This window comes from Populus trichocarpa, chromosome 10, assembly GCF_000002775.5.
Source record: "Populus trichocarpa isolate Nisqually-1 chromosome 10, P.trichocarpa_v4.1, whole genome shotgun sequence".
NCBI lineage: Eukaryota > Viridiplantae > Streptophyta > Magnoliopsida > Malpighiales > Salicaceae > Populus > Populus trichocarpa.
In genome coordinates this window covers 10,700,010-10,713,183 of record NC_037294.2, presented here as the reverse complement: position 1 = coordinate 10,713,183, position 13,174 = coordinate 10,700,010, and the positions used below count along the sequence as shown (strand labels likewise).

Genomic DNA, 13,174 nt, shown 5'->3' with positions numbered 1-13,174 from the left:
GCTCCTTGTACCCGTAAGGGGACCATTTCAGCTGTTTCGTGCAAATATTGCCTATAATTATATTATATTATTCAATATATTAAAAGGGCTCAATGCCCCTCTCACTGTTTATCTAGATATAAATTTCTATGGATTGAAGCAGTGTAATGATGGAGATATCCTTGCCAAAGAAACTTGCTAAGCATGCAGTGAGGATGGAATTGTTTTTTTTTTTTTTTTTCCATAAGATGCATTTGGCATTAAAAGAATGATTGGGAACAAAATGGTCAGTTCATATTTTATTGGAACATGGTAAGGCTGTCAGGCTGAAGGTATTAGGGCGTGGCAAAACTATCAGCCTCGTGCGTCGGGACATGGCATGGCTGCTAGACACCTGGCACTAGGATTAGGCATGACTGTCACACCCTAGGCACCCGGGTTAGGTAGAGCAACTAGACCCTACGCCTCTTATTAATTATAATAAAAATATTATTATTTTTATTATAATTAATATTATTAATATAATAATTAATAAATTTGTATATTATTAATTTTGAAAAACAACCATAGATTTGATTTGATGGGTAAATTAAAAATTATTATTATTATTATTATCATTAATAAATTTGGAAAACAAATCTTATTACTATTGAAGAAAAAAACATAAATTGGATTTGAAGGGATTAAAAACTATAAGAACTTAGGTCATACTAGTTTTTTTTTTGTTTTTTTATTATTATTATCATTGATAAATTCTTAAAAAATATTATTACTATCAAAGACAAATCATAAATTTTATTTGAAGAGATTAAAAATTATAAAAACTTGGGTCAAAGAAGTTTAACATTAATATTAATATTACAAATATTATTATATTCATTAATATTATTAGATTTGAAAAAAAATATTATTATTATAGAAAAAAAACATATAATAATAATAATTATTATTATTATTATTATTATTATTATTATTTTTTTTTTTTAACTTGGGTTAGACATCCCCTTCGAGACTCATGTAACTTGGGGCTAGAAAAGGGCACTAGTTACTTGGATCCGGCAGCCCCCTCGAGTTCACAGCTCTTGGGTTCGGCGTTGGGTCAGGTGTTACAGCCAACCTGAAGCTCTTGGATCTGGCCTTGCAGACCAACCCAAGGCTTTTGGGTTCTGTGTCCTAGCTTGCAACTCTTATGTCTGGCATTCGGATCCAAGGCTCTTGAGGCTGGCGTTTAAAAGGGGCATAAAGTCTTGGGCTATGCGTTATAGTCAGAACCACTAAAACTTGGGTCAGACAAGTTTAATATTATTATTCGTATTATAAATATTATTATTTTTATTATAATTAATTTTATAAATATGATAATTAATAAATCTGAGAAAAAATATTATTAATTTTGAAAAACAACCATAGATTTTGTTTGAAGCGTAAAATTAAAGATTATTATTATTATTATTATTATCATTATCTTTATCATTATCATTATCATTATCATTATCATTGTTATTATCATCATTGTCATTAATAAATTTGAAATAAAATATTATTAATATTGAAGAAAAACCATAAATTTGATTTAAAGGGATTAAAAACTAGAAGAACTTGGGTCAAACAAGTTTAATATTATTATTAATATTAAAAATATTATTACTTGTATTATAAATATTACTATTGGTATTGTAATTAATATTATAGACATTACTCATGGGTCCGATGTTGCAGCCAGACCCAACAGTCTTGGGCCTGAAGTTGCAGACAGAACCACACCCAAGACTTTTAGGTCTAGCGGTGCAGTCGGCCCAAATGCCAATTCTCTTAGGTCTTAACTTTTTTTGATATTTTTTATGCTAAAAAAAAGTTGGCTTACGACGTAGCATGGGCCACCTAACCAGTACAAAGCTAAAAGCATCAACTTTTTACATTAGTTAAAACACTGTGCACTCTTTCATAATTAACTGTGGATTAGAACATGGTAGTTTTTGGAAATTTTCACTTTGATCTCTGAACTTTTATTTTGTGTGATTTGGCTATTTGAAGCCTAAATTAGCCCTCAATTGCAAGTTTTTAGGAAGGAGGATTGAATTGAAAGCTAAGGGACTGGAGTGAAAATCTCGGGTAGCATTGGGGGCGGGTTAAAAGTTTCGTTGAAACATTTATTTTAATCCTCAATATTTTTTTGGTATAAAGTGGTTGGTTACTTGAATTTCAAGAGAATATATTTTGGTACATAACTTCATTTTCTTCTTTTTTTTCCTGTTCTTTTTTTGTTAGAAGGAGAGAGAGGTAGTTGTCGGACTCCGGTCTAGAGAGAGAAAGGGGTTTAGATAGTACTTGAATCTTTTTTTTTTTTTTGATCTATTGATGGTTCTGAGCCTGTTAAATGTAGGCTTATAAATGATATGCTAAATACTTTCAAATTTGAATTCACTCTCCAGGTTGCACATGTGCATGTATACACACACTTGAGTAATCTTTAATATATCATATTTTTAATACTCTTCCTCTTTTCTTGCTACTAACTGCGTTAGTGCTATTACATTCGATCAGGTAATTAATTTTTTCCCCCTCTAAATTTTTCTCATAATTGAAACAATAATTTTTTCTTCGAAAGCCCTACATATTCAGCTCATGGTCTGCCATCTAGTCCAAACAACGATTCCATGATTTGTATAATTTAGGTGATTATAATTTGAATTGAGTTTTTTAATTAATTTTGATTTATTTTTTATGATATTATTCTAGTTTTATTATCTGAGTCATAAGTTTTACAGGCTAATCTAGTTTACTTAGGTGTTTTTGGATATTTTTATAATTATTTTTTTTATAATTTTATCTTTTATCATTTTGATTGACTGAAAAATAAACTTCATAACTTGTTTTTAATTTACTTTTTATAAAGTTATTTCAGTTTTATTACTTGGGTGAAAAGTTTGACAGGTTATACTAGGTTGCCTTGGAGTTCTTTTTATTCCTTTTTAAAATATTTTTTTTTTCTAGTTTCATAAAAATTATCATTTTAACCAAATTGATTAGTCTGAATAGACTTCATATTGCACAAGTTGATTCAATATAATCCAAATTATTTTCTAAGCCAATACCTCAATTGAACCTGACATTACATTTTATCGAACAAATTTTGTGAGAGAATGTCATTCATGAATGAGCTGTCAGAAATATATATATTTTTTTTATAAACTGATATATATTGGAATGAAAATAGCGGGCAAGAATCCCACTAAACACCAACTTGACCACACGATAATAAATAAACATCGGACCCGATCAGTGCTACAACAGGATTGCATGCACAAAGAACCATTACATTATAACACCAATTTCAATAATGTTATATTTCTACACCAAAAGAGATGTGAAAATAACATTTTTATTTCACGTTAATAATTACTCCTGCATTCGGATAATAACATAATATTGCCGATTGAAATAATAATAACGATGGACGATAACCTTTTTTCCGAGATGACGTTTTTAATAAACAAGAGGTGCCACTCTAGGCACACGAACTGGGAAGTCATCAATCTCATCCATCCAAGGATTCTTCTCTTTGGCCGGTTCGATAGCTCTTATAGCACGCCACACGGCACTGTTGCACTTAAATCCTGAACCAAAACCTATTTGCCAAATTCTGTCCCCCTTCTTGATCCTTCCCTTGGCCTCGGAGTACGCCAATTCATACCACAAAGAACTGCTAGAGGTATTTCCAAACCTATAAAGAGTCATTCTTGATGGCTCCATATGCCATTCAGTGAGCTCTAGATTTTTCTCAATCTCATCCAACACACCTCTTCCTCCCGCGTGGATGCAGAAGTGCTCAAATGCCAACTTGAAATCAGGAATATATGGTTTTACCTTCATCTTGAAGATTTTTTTGGCAACTAAGGTTACAAAGAATAGAAGTTGTTCGGAGACTGGAAGAACTAATGGGCCCAGAGTGGTTATATTCGTTTCAAGGGCTTCTCCAGCTATAGCCATTAGATCTTTTGAGAGAGAGACGCCAACTCTTTGGGTGTCAAGATCCTCTCGTTGCAAGACACAGTTGAAGGACTTATCATCTGCACCCTTATGTGTACGTACAGTACGGATAAGTTGATACTTTGAGCGACGACGATCAAATGTCCGGTTGGATAGGAGGACTGCGGCTGCTCCCATACGGAAGAGGCAGTTGGTGACAAGCATCGATCGGTCATTGCCAAAATACCAGTTGCGAGTAATGTTCTCGGTGCTCACCACTAGGGCATAGGAGTTGGGATGCACCTGGTACAATGAAGTGTTAATCCTTGTAATTATTATTACTTTTATTATATAAAGGAAATATTTAAACTCGAGACCTTTTGACACGTAGATTTGAAATATGTACAAACTCATGCTTAATTTTAAGAATATCATACATATGTGCAAATCATGCTATATATCAACCGTACCGTCGTCAAATCATTCAAATTAAATTGCTAAATCCGAAGGCGGCACCTTAAAAACCGTAAAAGTTAGCCATTTGAAGTAACAAACCTGTAAAAGGTCTTTGGCAAGATCAATAGAAATAAGTCCTGCACTGCAGCCCATACCACCAAGATTATAGCTCAAAATGTTCCCTCTAAGCTTGTAGTGATTCACAACTCTAGCTGAGAGAGACGGCGTGGGATTGAACAAACTGCTATTCACCACGAGTATTCCTATGTCTCTAGGCTTCACCCTTGTTTTGGCCAAGAGATCATCAATTGCTCCGAACATCACCATCTCTGATTCCCTCCAGGATTCAGCCATGGACTGGTCTGGCGGGACACGCATCAAGCCTTTTGGAGCGTAGGTCATTTCACCATAGCCTGATTTCTCTAGGATTTTCTTTTGAAAAGCTAAGCTTTGCTCTGTGAAAACCTCGGACGCTGCAGATAACTGCATGAAGAGTTCTCTAGATGCTTTATGAGCTGGTCCGGGCTTGTAACATGAAAAATCCACCAAGTAAACTTTTCTTGGACGGCTCATGAAGTAGAGTGTAGCAGTAAAAACAATTGAGGTTGAGGAAAGAACTACTGTCACAAAATTGAATTTGAGTTGATTCCAAAGCTCATCAACTGTGAATGTTGAAAGATGAGCAAAAATCACGCAAAGTGCTGGCATGAGCATGAGGTACATGGCATTGGAAACCAAGTAGTGGTAACCAAGTTTCACATATTTGAGCTGAACAGATAAAAGGAAGTTTGGTAAGGTGTTTTTCTTCCTCTCGGGTAGAGGTGGAGACAACGCAGGTTTGTTTTCCAGGTTTTGTTTCTTCTCATCTGCCATATTCTACAAGTACCAATGAAGTTCAATTGGCAACACCTCAATTCAGTGATCAAAGTTCAAACCTTCGGTGTCTTTTATATACGAGTGGTGTGCTCGTACTGCATTTTTTTTTTAATTTTTTTTACATAGTTATAAAACTTTGCCAACCGGATAGATTAATGTAGGAAATTCAAAATTCAAAATCGGTTCAGGTTACTAGTTGAATTAACCAAGATTTTGACCGATAAAACTCATTTAACTATATATGATAGGATTTTAATAATTCAGGTTATCCGATCCGGTTCAAACTCGACCGAGTTAATAGCCCAAAAAAAAAGCACTCAACATGTCCACGAGATTATAGGAGTGTTAACTATTGCAGGTTGCCGTGCTTTTTTAAAAAATTAATTATTTTTATTTTAAATTAAATTAATTTTATGTTTTTAAAGGGTTTTAATATGTTGATATTAAAAATAAATTTTAAAAAAATATATAATTTTAATATATTTTTAAATAAAAAATACTTTAAAAAAATCATTAACACATTTTAAATCTACCTATTTTAACGATGACGCAATCAGTCGTCACAAAACAATTATCCTCCATATTTTCAACAATCTGTGAAGAAACTCGAACTAACCCTTCGAGTGAAAGGGACAGGGGAGGGGTATGTTTATTTTTTTGGGTAATGAGTGTTCTGTTGAGTGTAGCTCGGGGAATAAAAGATGCACGACAAGCAGATGAATGGGAAATTAAACTTAAGCTAGGCTGAAACGATTTCATCACAAGCCTTTTTTCAACCTGTGGGACAAAACAACGTCGTCCATCGTCCACTTTTTCTTTTAAAGTTCATAAATCTGTTCACATGTTTGGTTGGTTGATATTGTTCGCGGGTTTGGAAAGATTAATTTTTTTTTGATATCATCTATAGATATTGAATTAATTGGGAATTCAATTTCATAATTGGTTTCGATTTGTTTTTTATAGAGTTATCACGGTCTCAAAAAATATCTTAGTATTGAGTTAATGTTCGATTTTGCGATCGTCTATTTTTATTATTGTAAGTTAAATAAAAAATAATTTTTTTTAAAAAAAAAATTATAATCTCAGTGAAGTCCATAACCCCGTTCACTGGTTTGACATGCTAGCTCCAGTTACCTGATTCACAGGTTTGACAGGTTTACTAACATACTGGATGTTTTTTTTTATTTTGTCCTTCAATATTGGATTGGTTAGGAAATAGACTATAAGGTTTATTTTTGTTTATTTTCTATAGGTTTATCATAGTCTCAAATAAATATATATTTTATGGTTGGTGTTTAATTTTATGAGTATCTATTTTTATTATATAATTAAAAAAAGTTTATAAAAAAAAAGGTTATTAAATCAAATAGAGTTCATGATCCGGGTTATTGGGGGATCGGGATTGATTCAATCTGTCATTGTCTCAATATTTAAAAAAAATTTATCTTGAATTCTTTTTAAAAGCTAAGTTATGTTTTCATTAGTCATCCACGTTACATTTGGATCCATAAAATTGATTGTTTAAATCAGACTACCTCTCACACGATTTAATTTGAAACTTGAATTAGATAAAAAACTGAGACAAAAGATTTTAAGATTGACCCATTTGATCAGAGTTCATAACATTATAAAAAAAAACTCTTCGTGCTCTCAATAGTCTTTTTTATGTTTTAAAAAAATTAATCTAACAAAGACAGAGCACGGGTCAATAGACTTTTAATATAGACTAGTTAACGTTTTTTCAGTTGGTGATTTTTTTTCATCATTTAAAAATATCAAAATTACAATATAATTGATTTTAAGATATTATGTAGGAGTTATAGAGAGGTTGAAATTTTATCGTGATTTATATATGTTAGTTCAAACTCTCAAGTTTTTCAATTATTATTTAATTTTAAAATTAATTAAAAATTATATTAAAATTAAATTAAAAGTTTGTTGAAATTAAAGCATGTTTACATTCAACACACTGAATTGTTATTATTTTTTTTAGTTTAATGTGGGTGTCCGGGCCAGTTTGCGCGCACCTCGACTAATCCTACGGGCCCTGAAGTTAACGATCATATAAGCCTCTAATAACCATTATATGAGCAACCACAGAGCTCGAACCTGAAACTGAATTATTTTTAACATAGCATGTCATTGATCCACTGAATATTCCTTGTTTCCTCTTCCCTCTATCCTTACTTCTAGTCTTCAAATCTTCGACGCATCTCAAATGATTAACTTAATTTCTCATCACACACACATACACGTGTGTACGTATGATGCTCACATATTAATATTTTTTCAAAAAATATTTTATTTGTTGTTGTGATGAGGTTAAATTCTTCGTATCTAACCCTGCACGTAGTTCTCTGAAAATACATGGAAACTGTCAAAAGTCGGCAGCTATTGTTGAATTGATATCGTTTGAAAAATTGTTTTTTTTATTTCAAAATATATTAAAAAAAATTATATTTTATTTTTTATATTAATATGTAAAAAAAATTAAAAATTAAAAATTAAAAAATTTAATTTAATATAAAAAACATTAAAAAAAAAAAACAAAATATGCTGAAATGGAGCCCAAAAACAGAGGAGATGAAAGGGAAGTGGTTAAAAGATGATGACGGTACAAGGGGTTAATGGTTATGATTTATAGTTGAGGCTATTAAATGGGGCGCGATGATAGAATGCAGACCAATAAATACGTCCTGGTAAGTTTGTTTCTTGGACATGCCTAGGACTGTCGATTCATTCAAATAGTGTGATTTGTATTGTAGTAGCTGTTGTGGTTGTGGATTGAAAAAATAGATGTTTGGTTAAAACTGTGGTTAAATAGTGTGATATGTTTATTTCTACTTTCTTGGACATGCCTATGAGGAGGACTGTCAATTCATTCCAACACCACGGTCGACCACAGTTTTGCCATCGATCATTAATTATTCTGCCCGCATGGCCTAGTCCGGCTGTGGCTGGTTCTGGTACCCGGAAGGGGATTATTTCAGCTATTTCCTGTAAATATTAAATATAATTATATTAGTTCAGTGTCATGTTACTGTTTATCTGTATATAAATTATTGTTCATCGAACAATGTAACCATAAAACTTGCTAAACATGCAATAAAAGTAAAATTGTCTTTTGTTATTATATACATTTGATATTAAAAAAATAAATAAGGATAAAATCGGAATATTTAGATTTGGCGTTGCAACCGGATCCATTTTTAGGCTAAAACAACAGATCTTAGCTCGGAAAGAATTTTTTTTCCGGGTGGATTTCGGGTTTTGAGGTGGTTTTTTGGCTTTTTTGTGATAATGGATTGGTTTAACAAGATCTCTAGAGTGATTTCTAGGTATTTTAAGTCAAAAATAGGTTGAAATATGATTTTTTGGTGAAGGCATCTATCATTAATTTTTCTACCTGCATGGCCCAGTCCTTTTGTTGCTTGCTCCTTGTATCCGTAAGGGGACTATTTCAGCTGTTTCCTGCAAATATTGCCTTTAATTATATTAGTTCAGTGTCATGTTGTTGTTTATCTGTATATAAATTATTTTTGATTGGACAATATAACGATGAAACTTGCTAAACATGCAATAAAGGTGAAATTGTCTTTTGTTATTATATACATTTGATATTAAAAAAATAACTAAGGATAAAATCGAAATACTTGGATCTGGCATTGCAACCAGATCCATTTAAACTTGGGACATACAAGTTTAATATTATTATTATTATTATTATAAATAATTAATAAATTTGAAAAATTTTATTAATATTGAAAAACAACCATAGATTTGATTTGATGGGTAAAATTAAAAATTATTATTATTATTATTATTATTATCATTAATAAATTTGAAAAAAAAAAACATATTACTATTGAAGACAAAACATAAATTGAATTTTTTTTACCTTCAAAACACCTAAAACAACATATCTTAGCCCGGGAAGAATTTTTGTTCCGGGTGGATTTCGGGTTTTGTGGTTGTTTTTTGGCTTTTTTGTGATAATGGATTGGTTTAACAAGATCTCTAGGGTGTTTTCTATGTATTTTGGGTCAAAATATGTTGAAATAGGATTTTTTGGTGAAGGCATTGATCATTAATTATTCTACCTGCATGGCCCAGTCCTTTTGTGGCTTGCTCCTTGTATCCGTAAGGGGACTATTTCAGCTGTTTCCTGCAAATATTGCCTGTAATTATATTAGTTCAGTGTCATGTTGTTGTTTAGCTGTATATAAATTATTTTTGATTGGACAATGTAACAATGAAACTTGCTAAACATGCAATAAAGGTGAAATTGTCTTTTGTTGTTATATACATTTGATATTAAAAAAATAACTAAGGATAAAATCGAAATACTTGGATCTGGCATTGCAACCAGATCCATTTAAACTTGGGACATACAAGTTTAATATTATTATTATTATTATTATAAATAATTAATAAATTTGAAAAATATTATTAATATTGAAAAACAACCATAGATTTGATTTGATGGGTAAAATTAAAAATTATTATTATTATTATCATTATTATTATTATTATCATTAATAAATTTGAAAAAAAAAAACATATTACTATTGAAGAAAAAACATAAATTGAATTTTTTTTACCTTCAAAACACCTAAAACAACATATCTTAGCCCGGGAAGAATTTTTGTTCCGGGTGGATTTCGGGTTTTGGGGTTGTTTTTTGGCTTTTTTGTGATAATGGATTGGTTTAACAAGATCTCTAGGGTGTTTTCTAGGTATTTTGGGTCAAAATATGTTGAAATAGGATTTTTTGGTGAAGGCATCGATCATTAATTATTCTACCTGCATGGCCCAGTCCTTTTGTGGCTTGCTCCTTGTATCCGTAAGGGGACTATTTCAGCTGTTTCCTGCAAATATTGCCTGTAATTATATTAGTTCAGTGTCATGTTGTTGTTTATCTGTATATAAATTATTTTTGATTGGACAATGTAACGATGAAACTTGCTAAACATGCAATAAAGGTGAAATTGTCTTTCGTTATTATATACATTTGATATTAAAAAAATAACTAAGGATAAAATCGAAATACTTGGATCTGGCGTTGCAACCAGATCCATTTAAACTTGGGACATACAAGTTTAATATTATTATTATTATTATTATAAATAATTAATAAATTTGAAAAATATTATTAATATTGAAAAACAACCAGTAGATTTGATTTGATGGGTAAAATTAAAAATTATTATTATTATTATCATTATTATTATTATCATTAATAAATTTGAAAAAAAAAACATATTACTATTGAAGACAAAACATAAATTGAATTTTTTTTACCTTCAAAACACCTAAAACAACATATCTTAGCCCGGGAAGAATTTTTGTTCCGGGTGGATTTCGGGTTTTGGGGTTGTTTTTTGGCTTTTTTGTGATAATGGATTGGTTTAACAAGATCTCTAGGGTGTTTTCTAGGTATTTTGGGTCAAAATATGTTGAAATAGGATTTTTTGGTGAAGGCATCGATCATTAATTATTCTACCTGCATGGCCCAGTCCTTTTGTGGCTTGCTCCTTGTATCCGTAAGGGGACTATTTCAGCTGTTTCCTGCAAATATTGCCTGTAATTATATTAGTTCAGTGTCATGTTGTTGTTTATCTGTATATAAATTATTTTTGATTGGACAATGTAACGATGAAACTTGCTAAACATGCAATAAAGGTGAAATTGTCTTTCGTTATTATATACATTTGATATTAAAAAAATAACTAAGGATAAAATCGAAATACTTGGATCTGGCGTTGCAACCAGATCCATTTAAACTTGGGACATACAAGTTTAATATTATTATTATTATTATTATAAATAATTAATAAATTTGAAAAATATTATTAATGGTATGTTTGTTTCTTGGACATGCCTAGGACTGTCGATTCATTCAAAGACTTTTGGTAGTTCTTCGCTGTCGACCACAGTTTTGCCGAAGCCATCGATTACACTCGTTTGTTTTTCACCTGCCTTTGTATTTGCAGTCCACAAAAAATTATAGTAAGGTGTTCGTTAACTGTAAAAATTAGTGAGATTCATTAAAAAATTAAGTTTGAAATGTAATTTTTTTATGCAGTTTTTATATATTTTTTTAATTAAGTTTTGTAAAACATTGTTTGTTTTTATGTTTCAAAAGAGCTTTTAAAAAAAATTGATAATTTTTTTATTTTTTTTTCTTTACTTCAAATTAATATTTTTTTAGTGTTTTTACATCATTTTAATGCGCTGATATCAAAAATAATTTTTAAAAAATAAAAATAAAATATTTTAATGTATTTCTATGTAAAAAGCACTTTGAAAAGCAACCACACAACTACCAAATATTTTATACATGTTTTTTGATGCACATAAGCTTCAACCATATTTTTTACCAAACACGTATCTCAATCCAACTAACCTCAGCTTACCATATTTTTTAAAATTTATATTTTTTCAAATCACATCCACAAACGATACATCAAAAACAAACACACTTAGCTGCCCTCATGGCCAGTCCTGGTACCCGTAAGGGGACTATTTCAATTGTTTCGTTCAAATATTGCCTATAATTATATTATATTATTCAATTTATTAAGAACTTGGATCATACGAGTTTAATATTATTATTATTATTATCATTAATAAACAAAGCAAAGAAAGAGGCGGAATGGAGAAAGGAAAGGGGCAAGAGCGGTCTTGCTTGGCGCGAAGGGCTTGGAAAACCGCAAGGCGAGTCTCGATGTCTGGTTAAAAATCAGGATTTAAAAAAATATTATTATTATTGAAGAAAAACCATAAATTTTATTTAAAGAGAGTAAAAACTATAAAAACTTGGGCAAGACAAGTTTAATATTATTATTAATATTATAAATATTATCATATTCATTTATATTATTAAATTTTAAAAAAATATTATTATTAACTATAAATTGTTTTTTTTTTTTCATGTAAAAGTATATTAAAATATATTTTATTTTTTATATTAACAAAAGATGCTAGAATGGAGCCAAAAAACAGAAGAGAGAGGAGATGAAAGGGAAGTGGTTAAAAGATGATGACGGTACAAGGGATTAATGGTTATGATTTATAGTTGAGGCTATTAAATGAGGCGCGATGATAGAATGCAGACCAATAAATACGTCCTGGTAAGTTTGTTTCTACTTCACAGAAATCCCTCGGGTGGACATGCCTAGGAGGAGGACTGACAATTCATTCCAACACCACGGTCCACCACAGTATTGCCATCGATCATTAATTATTCTGCCCGCATGGCCTAGTCCGGCTGTGGCTCCGTCCTCGTACCAGAAGGGGACTATTTCAGCTATTTCTTGTAAATATTACATATAATTATATTAGTTTAGTGTCATGTTACTGTTTATCTGTATATAAATTATTGTTCATTGAACAATGTAACGATAAAACTTGCTAAACATGCAATAAAAGTAAAATTGTCTTTTGTTATTATATACATTTTATATTAAAAAAATAAATAAGGATACAATCGGAATATTTGGATTTGGTGTTGCAACCGGATTCATTTTTAGGCTAAAACAATAGATCTTAGCTCGGGAAGAATTTTTATTCCGGGTGGATTTCGGGTTTTGGGGTGATTTTTTGTGATAATGAATTGGTTTCACAAGATCTTTAGGGTGTTTTTTAGATATTTTAGATCAAAAATAGATTGAAATAGGATTTTTTAGTGAAAGCATCTATCATTAATTATTCTACTTGCATGGCCCAGTCCTTTTGTGGCTTGCTCCTTGTACCCGTAAGGAGATTATTTCAGCTGTTTCCTGTAAATATTGCCTATAATTATATTAGTTCAGTGTCATGTTGTTGTTTATCTGTAAATAAATTATTTTTGATTGGACAATGTGACGATGAAACTTGCTAAACATGCAATAAA

At 30.8% G+C, this 13,174-nt stretch overlaps 1 protein-coding gene and 1 long non-coding RNA gene across 2 annotated transcripts in view; one reads left to right on the top strand and one right to left on the bottom strand.

Annotated features, from left to right (window-relative positions):
• The window catches only part of LOC127905886 (uncharacterized), a 96,575-nt gene that overhangs the window by 67,497 nt on the left and 15,904 nt on the right, over nucleotides 1–13,174 (top strand). The window lies entirely within an intron of this gene.
• LOC18102498 (3-ketoacyl-CoA synthase 11) lies at nucleotides 3,276–5,330 on the bottom strand. Its single transcript, XM_006378307.3, has 2 exons — nucleotides 4,504–5,330; nucleotides 3,276–4,251 (listed from the first exon to the last, which is right to left on the bottom strand). The coding sequence occupies exons 1-2, from the start codon at nucleotides 5,275–5,277 to the stop codon at nucleotides 3,466–3,468; spliced, it is 1,560 nt and encodes a 519-aa protein (XP_006378369.1). The 5' UTR covers nucleotides 5,278–5,330; the 3' UTR covers nucleotides 3,276–3,465.

Excerpts from the sequence above, each read along its gene's own strand:
- LOC18102498 (XM_006378307.3), bottom strand. The coding sequence starts at position 5,277 with ATGGCAGATGAGAAGAAACAAAACCTGGAAAACAAACCTGCGTTGTCT. Across the intron at positions 4,252-4,503 it reads TTGCCAAAGACCTTTTACAG|GTGCATCCCAACTCCTATGC; the intron begins GTTTGTTACTTC and ends TCATTGTACCAG.